At 26.8% G+C, this 24439-nt stretch overlaps 1 protein-coding gene and 3 non-coding genes across 4 annotated transcripts in view; 3 read left to right on the forward strand and 1 right to left on the reverse strand.

The window, feature by feature from the left end:
- Positions 1-235: 235 nt before the first annotated feature.
- LOC107448622 (uncharacterized) overlaps positions 236-24439 on the forward strand; it is a 30290-nt gene continuing 6086 nt past the window's right edge. Inside the window, exons 1-2 of the mRNA XM_016063892.3 lie at positions 236-476; positions 10436-10494. Of these exons, the coding sequence (XP_015919378.1) occupies positions 428-476; positions 10436-10494 (108 nt within the window). The 5' untranslated portion in view covers positions 236-427. The remainder of the gene's footprint in view (positions 477-10435; positions 10495-24439) is intronic.
- TRNAF-GAA (transfer RNA phenylalanine (anticodon GAA)) lies at positions 16530-16602 on the forward strand. The gene has a single exon. It is a non-coding gene; the product is annotated as a tRNA-Phe (tRNA).
- On the forward strand, positions 16613-16684 carry TRNAD-GUC (transfer RNA aspartic acid (anticodon GUC)). Its single transcript has one exon. It is a non-coding gene; the product is annotated as a tRNA-Asp (tRNA).
- Positions 21678-21750, reverse strand: TRNAV-CAC (transfer RNA valine (anticodon CAC)). The gene has a single exon. It is a non-coding gene; the product is annotated as a tRNA-Val (tRNA).

Here is a 24439-nt window from a genome sequence, read left to right on the forward strand (position 1 = left end):
AATGTACTTCCATCAACATATCGTTTTTTAGAACAAAATATTCTGATGGACATTTAGACAGAATGAGATTCTGCAACAGCATGCATGAAGACAGAACAAACAAGATAAGGTGAAAGTTCCATCAAGCGACGTAATTAAAATCTGCAATCAAAAATATTTTCTATTGACCACTGAAATATGTCTCCGCCAATGGAACATGGACGGCTACTTTTCTAAAAACATCTCATCCACTTTCGAAGCTTTCAAACTTGACACACATTTCGAATTCGGATGTGGAACAGGGCCTAAGGGTGGATCAGGGAGTCGTTGCACCTCAGAAGGGATGTTTCTGGATTAAAAGAAGAGTAGGACTTATTCCAAACCGGTGGCAGAAGGAATACCGTTCGGTCAACAGCACTAGTGCCAAAAAGTTTTAGTAAAGTGGACGATGGCTACTAGATACGAGCTGTTAGTGTGTTTTGTATTGGTCACTCTAAGTAAGTGTATGTTTTTGATATTGAAGTATAGATATTTTGTATATGATAATTGTTAAGAAAAAAGGATTTTTTTTTTCATGTCATGCTTCATTGATTTTTAAGTCTGTTTAAGTTTTAATCCGTGTGAAAGTAAACTTTCACTTTCTGAAAATAAATAAAAATAAATCACAATGAAATTTTATTTATTTATTAGGTTAGTTGCTTTTCTACATTGGATATCTATAGAAAATGCATCAAATGTTACTACATTTTAAAACGAAATGGTAAAATAGTTTGTTCAAATTTTCCTGAATGGCTATTTTTGTTTTGAAATCAATCTTATCGGTTGATATTCATTTTTTTAACAAAAAATAAAAGCATTATTTAAAAAACCGTAAATATATGTACCATTTCTTTTTACCCTATGTAGGTAAAGAAAAGTCGCCACAAATTTTCATAGTGAAATCTTTTAAAATGTAACGATACAAAAGAAATTACTAAAATAACTGTAAATTATGTAGTTATATACGAACTAATGAACTGAACGAAATAAAAAATTAATAAATTGCAATTTAATTGAAGATCAAATTTCTTTCATTGGTATAAATAGTGAGAGGTAATTTATAAAGGGGGTAATTTCATTTTTTTATTATTTCTATAATAATAAAGAATTCTTCCAGATTTTTATCCCTTATTCTTTTCCAGTTAAACAAAATGATGATTCAAATCGGTATAAAGTTTTTTATCATTTAGAGACGAAAGTTGATTTTTTTAATATTATTCCTGGACGCAAATATCCTACAAATGCTCACAAATTTTTATATGAAAATTTAAAACTTTTAATGAATGTATAAATTTAAAAAATTAATATCTTAGTTCGTCGTATTATAGTGTATAACTCGTAAATAAGATTTAAAAACAAAGTTTATTGTAAATGCAACAAAATATTTGTTTTCCAGTGTAATGATTGTTAAAAAGTCGAAAAATGATAAGAATCAAAAGTGAAAAATTTCAGTGACAAACAATTTGGCGCTTAAATAAAATAATAATAATAGTAATAATAATAGTAACAATAATAATAATAATAGAAATAATAAAGTATAACACAAAGATGGCGGGTTTTCTGTTATATAACTCTGCACACAATTGATAATCTTATAATCATCAATTTTCTTTTTTCTTATATCTTCTTATAAAAAGAAGAAAAAAACATGCTGGATTTTTCGATTTTTCTTTATTTGTGGATAAATTAGATTTCATTTTTGCAGTTAAAATTTCCTTTGGGAATGATGGAAAATTCCAAATTACCCGGAAATAGATCTGTGCAGTAATGCATGGATTTTAAATAAACACATTTTTAAATACTTTATAAGAACAAAGCTATTTTTAAACTACCAGCCAGCTGTTCTTTAAATCAATATATAGACTAGCACAAGAATAATAAACGAAAAACGTGTCTAATAATAGTTCTTTCAAAGTTAGTTTAATAATTTCTACGAATTTAAATTCTGAATGGAACTCTATTTTTTGTTTCTTTTGTGCCAATTATAATTTACGTGTTTTTTGTTTGTTGCCTTTTTCAAACAAAAAAAAAGTTTATTGTTTATTAATATTATTATTTTCATATTGTTTAATGTCAGTCTCAGGTGGATTTCGGTAAATACATTTTATGTTGAAAGGACAAAACTTTAGGAAAAAATCATAGAATTGTTGATATCCAAGTATTGGGAGGAAAAAAACACAGAAAACAATAGGGAAAAGAACAGTAAAAACACACGTGAAAGTTATTCAATATTGAATGAAAAGCAGGAAGATTTGACAGTAAAAATGTCAATGAGGCAACTTCAGTCAAGCATGAACTTATTGATAAACCGGTGCTATTTTCTATAAAATTTAAAAAAAATGGCTTACTTTGTTTGTGTGGCTACATCTAAATCTATTAAATAATTTTGTTTTCGCAATAACAGGTAATATAACGTTTTAATTAAAAATACACAAGTGAGGAAAAAATATTAATTCCATATGAAATGTTTTAACAGATTATTGTGACCCGTGTCTCCCTAAGTGTTTTCAGCAGGGCGAGTCGCCCTGCTTGCTCTTTGATCCTTGTAAATGAGCCCTCTTTGCCTTTTTTGTAAAAATAAGTAGAGATCCCTTAAAAACACTGCCTTTTTATTCATATTCCATTTTTAAGAAAAAATAATTAACTGTTAAAATAATAATTTCACACAAAAATTATCTGTGTTTATAGGTTTAATTCTGATTCCTGTTATAAATATTTACTTTGTTTGGATTATTCGGAGCTGGCTAAAATTTTTTACCTTTCTCTTTTTTCAAGAAGGTATATTAATAAAATTTTTTAATTATTTTAAATTTAAAATTGTTTTTTAAATAAATACTTCTTTTAAAAAAGATGCACCTTTAAATGTTCATTTTTCTAATAATTTTCAGCATAAAAAAATCTTTTAAACTGCTTATCAAAAAGTAATTTATTTAGTTTACGTTTTTTTAAAAAAAAAATGCATGCACAGAGATTGTTCTCTTAGCATGCCTTTAATTATTATTTATAAACAACAAATTTTCTCTTATTTAGATAATGAATGAAGATTACTTTTTGAAATATACACATAAAATAATATAAGACGGTAACTCAAAAATTGTTGAGCCGCAAATTCAGTTATTACATGATATTACACATTTTGATACATTTTTACGGTGTTAAGTGAGTGCCCTTTCAAAACTCTAAGCGCCCTTTTCTGTGAAGAAGCATCCTACCCTTTTTTTTTTATTCCAAGAGAGAATCCTGTATGACGTTTATAAAATTTCAACTTCCTATTCGTAAAACAGTAGGAATTAAATGTTCATACCTAAAAATTTATTTATTGATAAATTAATTAAAGATAAATGTTTTTCTCTAGTTTAAACAACAAAAATTTAATCATTCAGTTTAACAGTAATGGAGAAAATTTACCGACCAGTTTAATAAAAAATTGCTAAACAAAAAATCATGTGAAGGAATTAAGAATAATCTTTATGATTCAAAAATTAACTAATTGATAAAATGAAACTTTGTTATCTATTAACTTGAATTTTTAAATTGTATTTTAAAGTTAAGAACAAAAGAAAATATGCGAAGAGAAAAAACGCTATGCTTTGTTAAATATCTGGCTAATATAATTTCAAAGAAGTGTAAAATGATTCAATTAGATTGGGACAATGGTATTTTAAAATTGATTTTTTTTAAAATTTTATTTTTAGCTTTCGATTAATTGCCTGGCTTGACGTGAGATGTTTCTAAAAACTATCGCTTTTAGAGTTTAATTCCGATTGACTTAAAACCTTGGGGAAAATATTCTTGACGTAATTAATAACAAACAAAAATATTATTAGATTATTTTTTTTTATAAAAACAATACATTTTTTATTTGATTTTATTTCCATTTTTTATTTGATTTTATTTCGTTATTGAAATTTTAAAACTCATGTAATCCTTTTGAGCTTTTTGAAATCATCATTTTAACAATATTTATTATCATCAAATTCATTTTTGTCCTTAACAGCATTGTTTTCAATAACATTATTTTCAATAACGCTATTTCTTTATACATATCATTTTTTTTATATCAAATGCAATTTTCAATCCAGTTATTGCAATTACAGTCATTAAAACATAAAATTTCATTGTGCTATAAGACTTGAATTGAGGTCCCCTGTATTATGCCTATTTTAATCCTTTTTACATACCTGAGATAATGTATCTATCTCTTTGCTTTTTCTTTGTGTAACTTAATAGTTTTGCTCTCGTTAAGGTTTCGGTAATTAAAATATATAAAATGTTTACTATTATCGTTAGAAGCGTCTAATTGTGTAAATATGGTAAAATATTTAAAGTTTAGTTTCATTTTATTCTAAAAATTTTACACCCAGCAGTTTTAGAATTAAAATACATCATTAGAATTGTTAAAATGTATTGGTCTCTAACAAATCTTGTTTGATCATAGAAATCGATAAATAATTTAACGGTCATTAAATTATAATAAGTTAAATTATAATAAATTCAAAATTAGGTAAACGATCATAGTTTTAATTTTTATAAAGGAACATAGTGAAACAACATTTCTATGGCTTTTTTTATGTTCATAAAAAAAGTTTTAAAAAAAAATAATTAAAAAAAAAATGCTGGCTCAACTGTTTATTTTTTAATCAGTTTATAAAGAATTAAGTATATAAAGTATTTAAAGTGAATATTGTATAATTTCGTTCTCTTAATATCTTAATAATAACGTTCTCTTAATATCTTTTTGTATTTTTTCATAACACTTTAAACTACTTCAACTAGAAACTTTAAACTACTTAACCAATACCTTTCTACAACATTTTTGATATTTTTAATTTTTCTTTTCTTAGCGTATTCACTGTTTTACCATAACAACTTTTATGCATTAAATATAATAGCACATATGAAAAATTTACTAAAAAGCTATTTTTTTTAACTTTCATAATTTTCTTGGTTTTCTTGAAAGCACCTTTTTTAAATATTTAGTAGCTTCGTGTTGAATTTTATGAAAAAAAAATTAGGAAATATAATACTGAGTTATGTTTTCCTTATTTATTAAATCTCTTCTGGGAGGCAGTTAGCAAGTATTTTCTAAACTGCTCGTGTTTGTTTCTATGTTATTATTGTTTGTATGGTATTATTATTTGTATGGTATTATTATTTTTAAGCAATTAGTGCTCAAGTTGCTTGTTTTCAAAAAAATTTCGTATCATAATGTTAAGTGTCATAAATCAGGATAATTACTTTTACAAAAAATCTTGTCTGGAAGTTTTTGTTTTATTTGCACAAAAGTCGAAAAGTTTGTAAAATTTTGAGAAATAAATTGTCATAAAAAAGGAAAGGAAAAAAACTATCTAATTTATATTAATCTAAGATTTTAAAGAGAAAAAAGTATCTTTACAATCGTTTATTTTCAGAAATATTAGTTGAATACTAATTAATCATTCAATTAAACATTAAACAAACTTTACACTCCACCTATACGCTCGAAAATATACTTTCAAAACTGACCTAAAAGTAAAATAAAATATATATTATTAAAGAAACGCTTGATTGTATACTAGACCTGAAAATAGCCACTCGTCACATGGCAAGTCAACAAAAAACAGCGGCGACGTAAATTAAATAAGCAACCGGTTACTTTTTCCCATCAATTTCGAAAAGAAAAAAAAAAAAAACGATAAAAATACATCAATGCAGAAAAACTCAGGAAAACAGAATTTTCGTTAAAATGTCCTATGCAATGCCTCCATTTAAAATTTTGCTCCTTCAGAATCCATCAATTTGTGATGCAGAGATTTATTTAGAAAGAGAGTTCTTTAGCAATTCACATATTTCAAAGTTGTAATGTATACATTAAATGTATTTTGCTTCCATAAATATTTTAAAATAAATTTATTTATTTAGTACATGATAGTTCTTTATTTAGCTTAATATTATTCACTATGTTTTCTCTGGCTAGTAAGAGAAAATGTAAATCTTCCGGCCTATTGTATACGGTTTTTAAGCAAATTACCATTAATAAAATGTAAAAGAAAAAAATACTGAAAATTAAATCAAGTCGGGAAAAATTTGCTTATCTTATTTGCTTATCGTGTATTTTTATAATCATTCTTTAACGCTAGAAAGATTGAAATACCTATTTTGCCAAAAAGTAGTCAAAAGGACTGCATTGTGAAAGAATAACTAATGTATAAAGAAATTTGTTTAAAATCAATTTTTAATATTTTTGATATTATTTTCAGTCATATAACAAGTTATTAGTAAATATTAATAATAAAAAATTACACGTTGTACAGAAAGTCACAAAATTCTAAGAAATTGTGTCATCGTTGTTTTTCTAATTGAGATTAAAAAGCAGTCCAAATGACTTCCTTGGGCAATCTTGGTGTTAAAAGAACTCGATAGCAGTAATGTGTTAATCATTACTTCTTCTTAGAAATGGTCAAAAAATGAAGTAAACCTTCTTTTAAAGAAAATCAATTACAGGAGCAGGTATTTTTAGCTTTTGGACAAAGAATATTACAACATTTTTCTATTTTTTTCCTACATTAACTTCCGTGAGAGAAAGTAAATGCTTCATTACGAGCTTTATCTTCGATTGTTATGAATCACTCAGATGCGGATGCTTGATAGGGTATGAAAGTAACAGCATGATGGCTATTATGAAAGGGTGTTGTTTCCCGATCTTCATTAAAGAATAATCTGATCTGTTCGCTTGAGTGCTCAACTGGGACAGAGAGTGGAATTCTAGAAGGTGTATCGGTACTTTATTATTAGAAATTTGATCAACACACCTCAGGACCAATAAGAGCTAATTGATGCATAGTTTTAATCAGTGTGGTCTACAGATCCCAATTTCCTGATCACCTAGGCATCTAAAGTATTTTAGCTTAAACAGAGATTTTAGAAAAATAAACTTTTAGATTATGAGTAAAACTTCTTGAATAGTAGTAGCCGTTCTTACACAATTATTACTGGTTCCACTTTTCATATAGTAAATATTTAAAAAACTGCTTTACTGAAAAGATTAGCCAATGAATTTTCCAATTTATTATTTTTTAAGTTAGCTAAAATCACAGTTTCAAAATTACAGGCCTAATTTATAAATTTTATATTGTTAATATATAACCGTAGACAGATTTGTTTTGTCTTCTAGATAAAAATTGCACTGGGGAACAAATTTTTTGTTGCCTATTACATATAAATGCAAATTTTTTGGTTGTATTCATATAAATACTTAATCTTGACTAATTCGAGAGCAGGGATTTCGAATTTTGCTTCCAAAGTTACAGATTTTTTAAAAAACCTTTTTAGTCTATTTTTGTTAAAATGTACACGTTTAAAAACGTTATAAATAACATGAGGTCGCTTGAATACTGAGGCCAACTTCTAGAAGAGTTACGGCACATCATCAAGATTAAAATTGGTACATAGGCACCCAGGCCGGAAAAGTCGTCATACATCGTTATGAGAGCTTCCCTACCATGACCTGTTAAAATAAGCACGAAGAAACAGTTCATAATAGGGATGCATACCTATCAGCATTTCACGCCATTACCAGGCATGGGTTCCTATGCAATTTTAATCCTGAAAATGTGCTTCAACTTTCCTAAAAGTTTGCTGCCCTATTATACATAACCGTTTTAAACTTAAACATTTCGTATAAAAATTCCATTAAAAAAACTGTAGCTTTTCGAGAGAAAACTACTTTCGAAATCAGCGATACGAAAGTATCTAAAACCTGTTTAAAAATATTTCATGCAACAGAAAACAAAAAATAAATGAATAAAAAAAAGTGCTATTGATGAAAATATTGGGCTACCTATTTTATTTTATTTTAACGAAGAATTGGACGATTATTCTTGTTGCTAACAGGTTAAGGTAGTAGGTATTCTATAATGCATGTAAAAATAGCCATATTTGATGTAATTTTTATGTGAAATGCTAAATGCGTCTTGTGGGACACATATAGGCTTTTTTTTCTTAATTTTTACTCGTGTTAATCATTAAAGTTATTATTTAATTTACGTCTAATGTTTATCTTTTGCCCAAAAATATGGAATACTATAACATTCGAGAGGCTATTTTTGATCCATCATAGTTAATTATTCTTACATGGGATGGAATAGAACATTCATTTAGCTTAAATTATTTTCATTTCATTTCTTTGGTATTCTCTCTGGTTATCAGATTTTGATGAAAAATTCTTTAAGTATCTCTCTCTATATTAATTAATCGTAAGTGACGGCGGGATCAAGCTGTTTCGAGTGATTAATAATTCATTACATTTTGTTTGGCTTAAAAATAAGATTTAAATACAAGAAATTACGGAGAAGTAAAACAAATGTGCACGAAATATCATTGAATAAAATACTTAAAAGTCGTAAATAGTTTGAAAATTACTTACTGTTAAATCTGTTGTCAAAAATACCGCAAGCCGCAGAAATGCAACTAGAGTCGAAATTTTAGTAGCTGAAAGAGTCAAATTTTTGTGATTTTCTTTTACTTTGTTTGATTTACTTTACATTTTGTTTTTCAGAGCAAAAACGAAAAAAACTAGAAATTACAAAGGTGAATAGAAAAACAAGGAGTGTGATAAATTAAAAAAATAATTCGATTATTAGTTCAGAAATTATTAACTGTGAAACTATTAAATAAAAAATATCATACGGTCAGATCTACATTCCGCTGAATTGCAACTACAAAGTAAAGACAATGAGTACTATGAAATTTCAAGCATTTAACATTTGATAATTTTGCTCGAAAATTAAACAAATTTGTTCGAAAGACATTGCTTTATTTCTTTTTTGCTTTAAATATTGATTACTTATCCACAGTTTAAGGAAAAATCATTTATCTCTCGCAAGATTTTTCTCTTATATGCGAAAAAAAAAAGATAAAAATGGAGAACTTTGATGTTGCCGGATATAAATATTAACATTCATATTAAACTTCAGAATAGTAAAAACTTAATTCAATAATAACCGTTTCCAATTTTAAATATTATAATGATATAAGTATCGTCAACGAGCAAAATTATTTCTTATTTATTTCTTCCTATTGTGTAACCATATTCTATACTAAGTGTAATTCTATGCGTCAAGTACATTTGATTATTTCTTAATGTAAATAATTGCTCATTATGTTACGATAAAATCCTATTACGAAATCTTCTGATATAAAATTGCAATAGTTATAAATTTTATTAATTTATTTACCCTCAACAAAACTGTAATGTTTGAAATAGATGTAAAATTATTTGAATCAAATCTAAGCCTGTGTAATTCCTTTTTTTCAACTAGGAGAATTATAAGCTTGTTTTTAATTAGGTATGCATGCTTTTGCTTTAAAACATTGGACATAGAGTTTGTATTTTCAAATTTAATTTTGATATTGCTAAAGAAACGAAACTGTAATGTTTGAAATAGATGTAAAATTATTTGAATCAAATCTAAGCCTGTGTAATTCCTTTTTTTCAACTAGGAGAATTATAAGCTTGTTTTTAACTAGGTATGCATGCTTTTGCTTTAAAACATTGGACATAGAGTTTGTATTTTCAAATTTAACTTTGATATTGCTTAAATCTTTGTTGTAACGAACCAAATAAATTTAAAACGTAAATTGTATTGAAACTTCAGCTAGTTTCAGAGCACTTCGATAGTATATGATAATTAAAAAATTGCATAGTACTTCATTAAGGTACCTTCAAAGTATCTTTAAAGCATTCATCTTGCATTTTATTTTAATTTATTTATTTAACTTTCTTCCAATCAGGGAAAAATATTTCATCTTCGCCATGATTATCTGAGAAAGTTGTTGATCAACTTTTGATTCAAATTTAATATGATTTTTCTAATGAAATTCTTTAATATATAATATAAACTTTCGCAAAAAAGAAAGTATTGCTATAATTATGTAGCACCGAGAAAACAAAATTTTAAAGTTGAACTTCATAAAGAAATGAAATTATGCTGAAAAAATAATTAAACCACACAACCATGTGGTTTTATTCTTTAGAATAAAACAAATCTTACTAAAACCTTTCTGAAATAGTAATCATGAATTCCGTAACCATTGATTTTAATATAGAACTTAAAATCCTGATCAAAAATAAAATTTAAAAAAATGTATATTCACATGAGTTTGCAAATTAATTTTTGAGGTAAGAAAAAACAAAAACTTCATCAGATGTTGTGGAATCGCTATTGAGAAGACGGTATAACAAACTGTAAAAATTAGTGACCATGAGTGACGTCTGTGACCATGAGTTCTAAAGAATTAAGTGGTATCTGGAATAACCAGTATATGCATCAGAAATTAGCAATAACACTACAGACTTAAAAGCTCATAAAATGAAATTAAATATTTTGTAAAATTATAAATAAAAGCTTCTTAAAACTAATTAATGTAATTTTTATAGGTTCTACAGTTTTTGCTTCAACATCCAGTTATCCAGATGAAAATCGCTTATCTGCAGAAGTAAGAATACAATTTTTTTTCTTTTCTTTCTTAAACAAAATTAAGATATTATTATTTGCTTGTTTTTCGTTAACCTTTATTTACTACTACTGGGAAAAAATCTTGTACAAAAATTATAATAGCTAGCAGCCATGTGCAGTGGGTATAATCTAATAGCTGACAAAATTGGGGCATTTTAGCTCATTAAAATTTAGCCTCTTCGAAAAAGATAAAATAATCGCACTGAAATTGGATATTCTTTAATTCAATTATCACTTTAATTAACTTTTTAAAATTGAAGAGCTAACCACAACGAACAAAATCATTACTATAAGTTAAAATTTATGTACCACTTTTTTTAGTTTTATTTTTTGCCAATGTCTTACTAAAGGATCTTCAGAAAATACACTCTTCCTCCCCCTTTTTCTATTTAAAATGCAAAATTTCGAAATTTTTCGATTCGTTAAACGACAAAAAAGAAGATGAAAAAAACACTACAGTATTTTGCACGAAAAAGCACAAGTATTTCAATCTGCTTCAGACAATGCTAATCACTTCGCTGTAATTAAATGCTATTAGATTAGCTAATTTGAGTTTGAAGCCAATGAACTGCATCTCATTAATTTCAAAAAACTAAATTTCTTTTCATTTATTTAAAAAATACTGATTCAAGGCTTGCTAGTTTTAATCAAACAAAAGCAGCTCTTCAAATGAATTGCCATAAACAAAACACGATTGAAATTAAAAGAAGAAATATTTTTAAAAGTTATTAAAACTTTATAGACCTAAATCAAAGGTAGCGATTTAAGATCGTTTGTCTACTAAGAATGTTCCCCGTTAAAGTAACGATCTTATCATTCACCTAATTTCCTGATTGCTGTACTTTAATGATTCCTTTGTTCCTTTAATTGTCAAAGACATTGCTCTAAAAATAAAGAGAGCTGCTTTTGTCTTTAGTTCATTTTTCGCTAATCTTAGTTTATTGGCGTTAATAAGTTCAAGATTAAATTACTACTATTTGTAATGAATAGTAAATGATGCTAATTTTGCAAATGTAACTAGTTTGGAAGGAAAATTATGATTAGCATTTATCTCTAAAGGTGTTTTGAAATTTTTCTTGTATTTCAGTTTCTTGAAGCGAAATTTCGCTGTAACCACATCTAGAAGGTATACAGCAAAATTATCTATGCAAAAAAAATCAGGAAAGATACCTTACTAAGTAATTTTTTATGAACTTTACTGGTGTATTATAAGATTACATTGATAGTGAAGCTTCAACACTTTTAAATACCTCTCAAAAGAAGAAAAAAAATCCTAAGACTTTCAAACATTTTTACCACAATTTAAACTAATTTCTCTTCAAAGTAATCTAAAATTAAATTAACTCAAACTATTACAAATAAATATTTTTGTTACTTTAAGTCGAACCAAGCCTAATAGCCATACCGGCATAACTTTTAATATGCTGTATCACTTGTAAAACTCCGTGCCGGTTCAAAATAATTAAGAAAGATTTCTCCAAAAATTTAAAATCCTTTTTTTTAATAATATATTTAAATGATTTTTTTAATGAACAATGGGCTTTAAAACGATTATGATTAAGGGAGAAATTTCTAATTTATTTTTAAAAAAAATTTCAGTAATGAAATGAAAACTAAAAGCTCAGTTAGACATAATTTAATAGAAGTTATTTTCAATAATTTAATAAAATAATAATCCAGAAAAATGTTTCGGATCAAATAAAGAGAATAAAACATTTTAATCTTAAATTATTAGAATTTTTAGACATCCTGTTGAAGATATTTTTTAAAATATGCTTTTGTACATTGTAAATAAACTTTCTTCCTCCAGTTAACAAAGTTCAGGCAGAGCATAGAAAATTTATAAAATGCATTATTTTTATTGAACTATACTTAAAATATATTCATTAAGACACAAAAAAAAAGTTTCGCGTATGAAAATTATATTTTAGTTACGAAACAATATGGTGCGTATGATTTTTATGGTGCCAAATCAATGGGCAAACAATTTAGTTGAACAATAGTTTTTTTTATGACAATTGTTATATTATTATTTTATTTACAGACTCTTCAACTTTAATCCATCATAAAAACACATTTTCATTCTCAATACACATTTTCAAAAAGTCGACAACCATTTCAAGTTTTAAAACTAGCGTAGTTCGAAAATTTCTCAACGGAAAGTGTTTACTCCAATTAAATTATTAATATTTTACACATGCTTTAAAAACTCATGAAAACGGCAGAAAAATAAAATTAGTGAAAAATATACATATTATTAGTGAAATATACATAAAATTAGTGAAAAATATACAAATAAAAATTGTTCATTGAAATGGTGCTTTTACGCCCACGGAGATCCACGATTATCCTAAAATACACTTTCTCGTTCCTAGTTTGTAAAGGGTAAATATGTGTAAGAAAGTCAGAGGAAGCTAGGAAGAGAAAGTGAATGTTAAACGATTACCATTAATAGCAAGCATCAAAATGATTCCGTGGTCCTATTAAAATACAATTTAGCAAAAATTACAGGATTTTATGAATTGGCAATAAAATAATAGCATGCAAAAGAAAAGTTTTGTATGAAATAAAGACAATAACATTTTCATATACTAAATTATTTTATTTTATAATCGTCGTTGAACAGCCGACCCAATTTTAGGTTTACGACTACTAACGTTCAACTCCTAGCCTTGTAATTTTGAACCCAATCCAAAAGACGAGGGAGTTCGTGGATCAAGAATCGGGAGAACTTTGCCGTCGTGGAGGACTTTTTGATGGAACTAACCCGCACTTGTGTTACATGGGGAGGAAAACCACGAGATCCTCCCACGGTTAGCCTGATGGCAAGGGGACCCTAATCCATGATCCGTCTACCACTGAGGATATTTCACGTCAGCACTGTGGTCGGTGCAAGCCGGATGCGGAATTCGTATCAATCAGCTAAAGCCAGGATCGAGCCCGGTTCACCGCATTGGAAGGCGAACGCTCTATCCCCTGAGCCACCACAGCTCCATATACTAAATTTGAAAAAAAAAAAAAAGAACTTTTTGCATTCAGTAGCAAATATTGTTTAAACGATGTTTTTCTTCTTCCTTACATTACGAATGGCGTATGGCACTGAAGTCTCCCACACTTATAAACCACGACACTTTTTTTTAACAGTTTCCTTACACACAGTTACGCAACACTTTGATCATCCAAAGATTCATCTTCTCTCTCAAAAAAAAAAAAAAAAAAAAAAAAAAAAAAAAATGCAATTAAGCGCAAATAGTTTAAAGTGTCTGAGGAAGTTTGAAAGTAAGAGAATATGAACGTTAAACAATTGTCATTAATAGCGAGCATTAAAAAGAACCTGTGGACTTGGACTTATAGCGAAAATCACAGTTTTTTTTTTCTTTTTTTTAATGAATTAGCAATAAAATAATAATGTGTAAAGGAAAAGTTTTTTATGAAATGAAGACAGTAACATATTTGCGTACTAAATTAGAAAGAAATTTTATGCCTCCAGTTGCAGATATTGTTTAAACGATGTTTTTTTCCCTTCTAAATTAACTTATTACATTGTGAATGGACTATTATATTATTACACTATACCTAAGATCTCCCACACTTACAAACCACGATACTATTTTGATAGCCTCCTCCTCACAGTTATGCAATACTTGGATCCGCTGTCATCAAAAGATACACTTTCTCTCAAAAAAAGTGAAGCGCAAATAGGTTAAAGTGTCTGAGGAAGTTGGGAAGTAAGTGAAGGTGGATATTAAACAATCGCCATTACACAGATCCGGTGGCATTAACCTTGTCTACTGCTCCGCTTAAAATATATTGCCGCTGTCCTCAATTCTATTTTACGGAGAGAGAGAGAGAAAAAAAGTGAAAAGAAGTAAATAATCAAAATGCTGAGGGAAAGTTGCGACTTGATTTTGGGAAATTCCATTTTATTCGGAGATGAAAGCGGAGAATTATGGGAATTATGTAAAGTAACGGGTGTGAGCTGCGTATTGATGAGTCATCTACATTAAGATCCAAATCACAGTTACTTTTTTTTTCTTTCAGAGTATGTGATTGCATGTTGGAATTGTAAACACGTTGCTGAATTGCATTAAAAAAATAACAATGTCTTTTGATGCTCCATTTTTTTTTCTTCAGACTTGCTTTTCTATTTTCCTATTTGCTGTAATTATGTCTTTATTCCTGATTCAGTTATCTATTTATATCCCGTGTTACACATGGGTGTTGTTACATTTTAAAGTGTAACCTCGATAAAATTTGAAGTTTTCATTTCTTCTAGATCTTTTTCGCTTCTTTTGATGTAGATTTTAATAATCAGCAATCAAGGGTAGCCTCAAAAACTATTAAGATTAAGTTAATTCAATTTACCTCAGTACGGAGTTTTTTACAATACTCTTGTAGATTTTTTTATTTCTTTTTTTCATATTTTTTTATTTATTTATTTTTGTACATTTTTACTGTTATATTTATTTTTTGTGGTAGTTCTCATTTCTTGTAATTTTTTTCTATTGATTATATTTTATCTATTGATCGATATTGATATTTTATCTATTTATTGATATTGATATATTTTATCTATTGATTGATATTGATATATTTTATCTATTGATTGATATCTATTGATTGATATTTTATTAGCATTTGAAAAAATGCAAATAATTAGCAAGTTAAGGTTGTAATTGAACTTCAATAATAAATAAGATTAAATTAATTTAATTTACCTGCGTTCTATCAATAACCGTAGTGTTTAAAAAAAAATTTGTTTATTTTTTTATTTCTTGCTTTTTACCTTTACCTTTAGAATCGTACCTCTGGGGGTACTGAATGAGTCTATTATTGTCTATATTATTTGTAATTAAAGTTCATTACACCAAAAAATCTACTGCAGATAGATGACTGAAATTTGATTTGTATTTAAAAAATATGTTTTAAGAAAATGACAAACACTGTTTGAAAATTATATTTAAAAAAATTATTTTAATTACGTTTTTGAATTTTTTATTTTTATTTTTAAGTAAATAAATAAAGTAATATAAATTTTTTGATTTGATATTTGCTTATTTTAGATAAACGTTTTTAAGCATCTTAAACTATCTTTAAAGTTGAAAACATAATTGGATTAAATATTATTATTAGATCATAAAATTAGAGTATAATTAAAGAATAATTTAGAACTCTATAACTAGTAATAAGGGATTGTATTTTTACCATAAAATTATTAAGGTTTAATAAATTTAACTTATTACTATCAATAACTAGGTGTTCATCGCAACTTATGTTACCGTTTAAATTATTCTGCTTATTTTGATATCTAGTTTTTGTTGACATAAATAAATAAAAACCAAATTAATTTTTTCACAAACATTTGTTTCATTATAGCTAGAAGTTTTAAAGAAAAAATAAGAATGTAAGATGCATCTCTTCCAGAAAGAGAAAAGAGAGAATAATAAGATACTTTACTTTCTGTCAAGTTGCAAACAAAATTAAAGTTTAATAATTAGGTGAAGAATTTTGTTTTGATTAAAAGTAATTTATATTGAAATATTTGGGAAATAATTTTTGCTGATCAAAGTGAAACCACTTTTCTGATCTAATTGAATTAATTTTTCAATGATGTCTAGAAAAATTATTTTACAATTCCATTTTTTTAACATCTTTCTTCATAAAATTATTCACAAATCTGTAATATTTCATAAAGAATCTAGTTAACGCGGTAAAAACTAGATGGCACTAGTGTTGTATTGAAACTTAAGAAAAAAATTTATTGTAAAGAAAAAAAAAGTTGGCGGAATAAAAATAATATTATATAAATTTATCTCTGAATAGTCAAAATTTACCAAAAGAAATAAGCAATTGTTATCTCGCCTGTTTTTACTGCAATTATATGTGTACAATACTTATATTTTGAGATTAATAAAAAAATTACTTAATAATATAAAAATAAATTCAAAATAATAAGAAAAGAAAAAAAACTTAATGTATTTTGTTTATATATGACATATACTGAATTATCAATGTGCCGAAATAGCTCAGTTGGGAGAGCGTTAGACTGAAGATCTAAAGGTCCCTGGTTCGATCCCGGGTTTCGGCATAGTTATATATCCTCGGTAGTATAGTGGTCAGTATCCCCGCCTGTCACGCGGGAGACCGGGGTTCGATTCCCCGCCGGGGAGTATTATTTTATTAAAAGTGAATTTCTTTTTTATGAAATTTTAATAAATTCATTCTTTTTCATTATTCAAATGATAAGCCACACTCTTTCTACGAAAAAAATAATTTAATTTACGGATCAAGCTGCTATTTAATATTGTTTTCAGATAAGCACTTTACAAACATCCGTAATTTCTTCCTGAGACAGCCAAACGAGACTTAAAAAATACTCTGCATATCCAAAACAAATTTTGAAACTTTTCCTACTTTTCGTAGACTTCTATTTTCCAAAGTTAATAAAGAAAATATAATTAAAACTGAAAAATAAATCTGACAGAATTGCTGGGTTTGTTGATGTATATAGATTTTTTATACACATTCGTTGACTTTATTAATGACATTGTTTTGTGTGTAAAATAAAAATTATACATAAAATTTAAATAAACAAAAAGCGATGTACGGTACACTTGCCAAAATTTTAAAATAACTAACACAGCAGTTGCGAGCAGCTTGGCCACTTTTCAGAATTATCTTGTAGAACGTGCATACTTTATTGGTAAGCAAGTCGAATGCACAGCACAACTTTATTTAAATATTAAAATTGTACAACCCCTACTCCAATACTAACAAATTAATTAATAACCAAATTTCCTCACCGTTTAGCTATGGTCCGCGTTTAAGTAATTTAATTTCAATTTTATCTACTTTCAAGATATGTTCGTGATAAAGTCAAAGTTGTGGTCAAAGTTTGCAAAAAAAAATTTAAAAAAAATAGCTTGTTTTAATTTGTTATGAAAAAATTAAAGTTTTTCCTTCTAAAGCATGCTTACGGCAATCGTTACAAAGAAACAACGGCTTCATTTGGGCAATGGTTACATAGTATTCAAAATCTTCATTTAACTTTTCGCCCTTATGATAAATCTTTATTTAAACCAATTTTCATCATTATGATAATGTGGCTAGTTTTATAACGATTTTTCATATTAAGTGCCACAGAGTTATAAATAATGACAGTCACAACTATACGTGTATAGACAATTTAAAAAAAAGAAGAAAAAAAAAACAGAAATAAACAAATTTAGGATGGTTATATACACTGCGTCATCCCTTAATTATAACTAATGTTAATTAACGTATTAATTTTTATGAGTAAATAATCAATGATTTTTTAGGGAAATCTTTAAAAATTTATTTATTTATTTATTTATTTTCCTTTGTCCTTAAGCCTAGCTGATTATTTTCCAGTCACTCAGAACAGATTTCAAGCAATACATAATATATTCGTTACAATTCTCACGTTTGCGGCAAGTAGCCAATTTGAAAAAATTCTGCGTATGCGATTGTTTCCCAATAAACTTATACATTATTTTAGTTTTCAATAAAAGGCTTTATTTAAGCAAATAAGCTTGATTAGAGCAATTTATAAACTGCCGGAAATAAATAAATGAATTTCTTTGTAATAAGATTAAAATTTTGAGAAACGAAAAAAAAAAATACATATGTAAATTAATTACATATTTTTACTTAAAGTACATATAATTACATAATAACATATAAAGATAATTACATATTTTTAAAATTTTGATTTGCTGCCATCTAGTGATTAATTATTTAGAAATAAAGTTTTTTTTAAGGTTTTATAAGAATAGTTCATTGAAAATACATTAATGCATTAAAATTGTTTGGAAATATTTATTTAAATAAATATGTTAATGCCCAAACTGTGAACAATTATATCCCATTAAAGATTCCATAACTATTCATTTTTCATACCATAGCTAAAGTTTTACTGTGTTTAAATTTTTATTTATTGAAGATTATTACAATTTTCTGCAATATCAAATCAAATAAATGTTTATGTTTAAATATCACCTAAATTTTACTTTTTATTTGGTATAAAAATGGATGGAAATGTCACATTAGAAACACAGCTTTTGTAAAAATAAATAATAATAATATCTCATACTAGATGGCTCTAGAGGGCAGCATCAAGTACATTGAACAGCATTAAAAACTGAAGGAATAAACAAACTTTTCCTGACTGCTATCGTTATCCCTATCATTTCTTCACTTACTTAGGGATTTTGGAGTTTCTCCCACCCACTAAATAATATTGTTATTACTAGTGGAAAAAAAATCACTTTTAAAAAAAAAATTCCTTTCATCAATAATAAATATTTCAATATTTACATTCAGCTTTTAAATCCAAATTGCATTATAAAATTTTTTGCATTATATCCGACACGTTTGAATAAATATATTAATGGCCAAACATTTTATGCACAGTTTTCTAATTTTAAGACGAAAAAAAACTGGTAAAGGGTAACAAACGGCCTCTGAAGTCCAACTCAACTCAAGAACTATGTTAAGGGTCAAATTATGAAAAGTTAAAAAATATCAAATGAAAAAGTGTGCACCATTATTATTTGAGAAAATCAGATTAAGAGTATTATTTAAGCTTTACACCACAAAACTAAAAAAATATTACATAGCAACTCAATTTAAAATTTAAACTTGTCCATTATTTTATCCAAAATTTAATTAAATATTTAACAAAATTATAAAAAATTTATATCAAAATTACACCATCCTTAAAATCACTTTTCAAAAAGTTATACTTCTTTTTTAGCTTTTTAAAATTGTTTTTGAATAAAATAACAAGTCTGGAACAATTGTGAAGCAACAAGTCATTGATAAATTGAACAAAGTTTAAAAGCAATTTTGAGCATAATTATTATTAGTACTTTTTTTCTTAAGTAGCAATTATAGTGTTTTTCCTCTATTGTAGAGTATTCTAATGTATAGACATTAGAATTAGAGATAAATAACCTAAAATAACGAGGCTTAAGGCCCAAAGGTTATTCTTACAATGGGAAAGTAGACATTGGCTTGATAACGGAAAATAATTCATAGGCTAATCATTGGCGTTAGAAATATTTTTACTCAATTTCCCGTTTTTATTTATTTGTTTTCTTCTTTTTTTAAATGTACATAATTTTTTTTTTTATCTTAATATGATACCTAAAGATAGAGCAGTGACAGTAAATTTTAGACTTAACATATATCAACGCACAATATCGTGCTCTAAAAAAATCTAGATTTCGGGATCAAAATATCGCGGAAATATCGGATATCAAATGGGAATCCAAATTCATCCTATACAGATTTTATTGCAAGAATAAGCTTTCAATATATAATTATTGTATTTAGTATAATTGATTAATATAATAATTTATGTATTCAAACTGAAGAAATTCAATTTATTTTGTACACCACATCTCTATTTTTCCTCAACTACATCAATATACATTTAATTACCTTCTGATTTTGAAATTATTTTCTAATTAGTATAATAATTACAAATTTTAAAAATCAAATTTCAAGAAATGCAAAGGAAAAAATAACTTTATGATTTAACATATTTTTATTTAAATCATCGGAACGATTATAAAATAAAAATATTTTCGCAAATTATATATTAAAAATATATCTTCAACATATTAATAAAGAGATTCAACTTATGTTTATCACTCCACGCCTCCTTTTTTTATTGCTTATTGACGAATTTAGTTTCTGACTTTAGAGTGCATTAAATGTATTAAATTAATATGAGTGTATTAAATTTTAATTTTACAAAAAATAAAACTCACCTCATTCTTAATGAAATCATTTAGATGTACAAGTTTTAAAATAAGAGAATATTTACTTAAAATAATGAAAATGAATAGATAAAAAAGTGTAGAATTATACCTTTTAAATCAATCCTATTTAAGATATCTATCGCTTTGGCCTAATTTTAAAATCTAATCGCAGAAGAGTTATCTATTTTTAAAAATTAATAATCAACATGTCTTGAGGTATTAAATGTCATTTCTCCGCACGCATCCCTGTTAACACAATCAAAGTATCATGCTGTGGAACATGGAACTTTCGTCTTTTGTTTTTTAATTTTCCCGCCTCTTTGTTTTGTTCTGGTTACGGTTAATAACCTCATAACACGTTAAAGAAAAGAAAAATCGTTTTCATTTAAAGATCGACTTAAATTGAATGAGATGGTAAAGTAGGTCTTTGGTCAGCTGAGGGCTCTTTCTTTCCAATAAAACAGAAAAAACTGTGATATGAGAAGACATTGAAAGAGAAATTGTGGGCCACAAGGTCGTTTTGTTAGATCACATGCCAGTTTTTTTGAGGAAATCGCGAGCTATAAAGAAGGAAATGGTCTGTAAATAAAATTATCGTTTGCGCTCGTTCTTATAAAGAGGAATTTTGTACTTTTTTTTAATAGTGCAACTAAGAAATAAGCTGATTCACAGATGTTACATTACCTATTACTAGCAATGATCTTTCAGACCTTAGGCCTAAATTTTTACAAAAAACGAGAAAGAAAAAAAATCTCGTTAAAGAAATAAATTTAATCAAGTAGATCTCACTGCTGTAAGGAAGTACATTCAATTGCTAGTTTGAAGTATATAACTAGCAACAAGTTTTATTCCATGGAAGTTACTTCAAAACGCAGACTTTTACCCTTGTTTAGAATCAATAATAAATAAAAAAAAAGAAACGGGTACGGAAAAAGTAAAAATGTTGATATTTATAAATAGCTGAAACAATTGAGTTAAAATTAAAATTGAATCTCTTTGAAGCAAACATTTTGCACTGAAGGTTTTGATGTTCAGATGCATGTCCCATGTGTTTTAAATTTATTTATATCATTATAAATTTATTATTTTTCAAAATTTAATTCATCTTAGGAAACATAAATTTACCTAAATGAACAATATATTTTTTCAGCATGAAAATCATAAGAAATATGTAATTGAAAAAATTAAAAATTTTTGGTAACCCAATGTAACATTATTTGAAATTAGTATCATAATCCTGGTATTTTTCTTTAATATGTTATTGAAGTAAGATAACGTTCTATAAAAATAATAATAAAAATAAAAAAGTGAATAAAATGGTGAGACTGATGAGAATACTGGTCTTGCTCGACTGAAAAGCAACAAAAAAACACCATGTTTCCGCCCGGGATCGAACCGGGGACCTTGCGCGTGTGAAGCGCACGTGATAACCACTACACTACGGAAACGATACCGAATAGTGAGTAAATACGGCAGTAAAAAATAATTTTTGTTTATAAATTTTTATTTTTTTTAAATGAAATTAGTTGAGGAGCAAAAGCCCAAAATTTCCATAATCTATAAAAACTATTTATTTATATCTCTTATTTCTTGCTTTTTAAGCTAAGATTTTCAAATATTCAACATCTCTGAAAGAGGCAATTTAATTATTAAAGCGCAATATTGCAATTAAACACGATTTTATTCAATGATAAGATTTATTTGTTTAATATTAGAAACAATGTGTTTGTTATTGTTGAATGAGGGGTGTTATAAAGTTCTGTATGGCAAAAAGTTAGAAGGTTTAGTTAGTATATGCATTAAAATTGGCAACTATTATGCAATGTCCAAAAATTTTAATTTCATTAATTTGTTCCAAATGTTTATTAATGACTTTATAGGCTTTAACATATGATATATACTTTAAAAAATAAATATAATAATATTAAATGCTACTTAATAATATTAAATATCACTAAAAAATTCCTTTTGTTAATTTACTTATATTTTGCCTTGTTTTTCGTATTATAAAGAGGAAAATAAAATTTCTGATGGTGCGTTTTTTAAAATGAAACTTCTTTTTAGAAAATTACGTAATAATTTTTTTAACATTTTTATAAAATTAAATTTGTGTTCAGTCCAGTGGAATAAAAATGGTTATCACACATTTGACAGTATCGAAATGATCACATAAATATCAGAAATACCGAGTGTATTTTGAAGCATTACTCTCAACTGATAGTGCAAATGCATCACTTTACTCTTTTTATTTTATGTGTTCCTTTTTTTTTCTTATTTTGTGTAAAAAAAAAATATAAGTGTTAACTAATAAAAAGCTTTCAAAAAGAAGGAAAGGAAAAGTCAATTCAATAATTGAAAATTTATTTATTATGATAACTTAAATACATTTGTTCCTTTATTCAAGGAATGGTTGAAAAGAAAAAAATGAAGAGTAATTCCAGTAATTGAAAATTCATTGCTTTTGATAACGTAGATTAATTTGTTCTTTGTTTTCAAAAAATGAAAGAATGATTAAAAAGAATAAAATGAAGAGTAATTCCAGTAATTGAAAATTCATTGCTTGTGATAAAGTAGATTAATTTGCTCTTTTTTTTTAAACAATGAAAGAATGACTATAAAAAAGAGAAATGAAAAATAATTCCAGTAATTGAAAATTCATTGCTTGTGATAACGTAGATTAATTTGTTCTTTGTTTACAAAAAATGAAAGAATGATTAAAAAGAATAAAATGAAGAGTAATTCCAGTAATTGAAAATTCATTGCTTGTGATAGCGTAGATTAATTTGCTCTTTTTTTTAAAACAATGAAAGAATGACTATTAAAAAGGGAAATGAAAAATAATTCCAGTAATTGAAAATTCATTGCTTGTGATAACGTAGATTAATTTGCTCTTTTTTTTTAAACAATGAAAGAATGATTATAAAAAAAAAAGAAATGAAACGAAATTCCAGTAATTGAAAATCTATTGATAGTGATAACGTAGATTAATTTGTTCTTTGTTTTCTCAAAAATGAAAGAATGATTATTAAAAAAAGAAATGAAAAGTAATTCCAGTAAATGAAAATTCTTTTCTTATGCTAACGGGCAAAAATTAGTCCCCCCCCCCACCGTTTTAGTTAGTATTCAATAAAAAATCGAATAGAAATATATGATTCATGTTTAATAATGCATACGTTTAGTCTCACTATTATTGAACTGTTATTAACTTATTATTAACTTTTAAAGAAGTTCTTAAACGTTTAATGTGTAATTAATTCCTTTTTTCTGCCAGTTCCCTTGTCGTTCGGGGCAGATTTTCATGCAAAAGTTGATTTAATCGCTGTTCATCGAGTAACCAGAGCGAGGAGTGATATTTAAGTCAAAGTGCTCCTTTTTAAACTTGATAGAAGAAATCATAAGCAGTTCTTCCAGCTATGGGTTCCTCTCCATACACAGCACAAATATCACGAGCAGATTTTGCGACTTTGGAACCTTGAATAAAAACAAAAAGAAGAAAGTTTCGAAAATGATCTTTCTTCTCAACTTGGCATATTCCATTTTAAGGGAATGTTCATTGAAAAAAAATCTTCGTTCGAATGATTTATAACAGTGGTTATTAACTGGCTGCCCACGGGCCACATCCAGCCCGCGAAGCCCTTTTTTGTGGCCCGCGAACTAAAATATATTAGTTGTCATTTTTTTGCGGACAATTTTCGTAAAAATCTATATGAGTTTAAAGTACTTTTCTTCGTTAAAAAAACACCCTAATTTCTTCGTTTCTGGGAAATTTAACATACCAATGGTGCAAAAAAATTTATTTCTCAGGTAAAAATCTACTTCGTATTTTAATTTGTAATTCAATACTTTGTTTTGTACAGCTTGAGATGAAAAGACAGTAATATTTAATGTTCCTTCAAACATAAAAGAGTCCTATATAAAATTTTGTTAAAGTTGCGCCCGCCATTTGACTGGTATTTTTAATTGCCGCCCCGGCCTCATGTAAGTTGGAAAGCCCTGATCTATAATATTTTCCGAAAGCAAGCAATGATCTAAAATATTATGTCAATCATCGGTGTTGGTTGTTAACCATATAGCAAATAGATTCTTGTATCACATAGTTTCAATTTTAACAAACAGATCTTAAATTTAGATGTGCAT

This window comes from Parasteatoda tepidariorum, chromosome 8 (genome assembly GCF_043381705.1).
Source record: "Parasteatoda tepidariorum isolate YZ-2023 chromosome 8, CAS_Ptep_4.0, whole genome shotgun sequence".
Classification (NCBI taxonomy): Eukaryota; Metazoa; Arthropoda; class Arachnida; order Araneae; family Theridiidae; genus Parasteatoda; species Parasteatoda tepidariorum.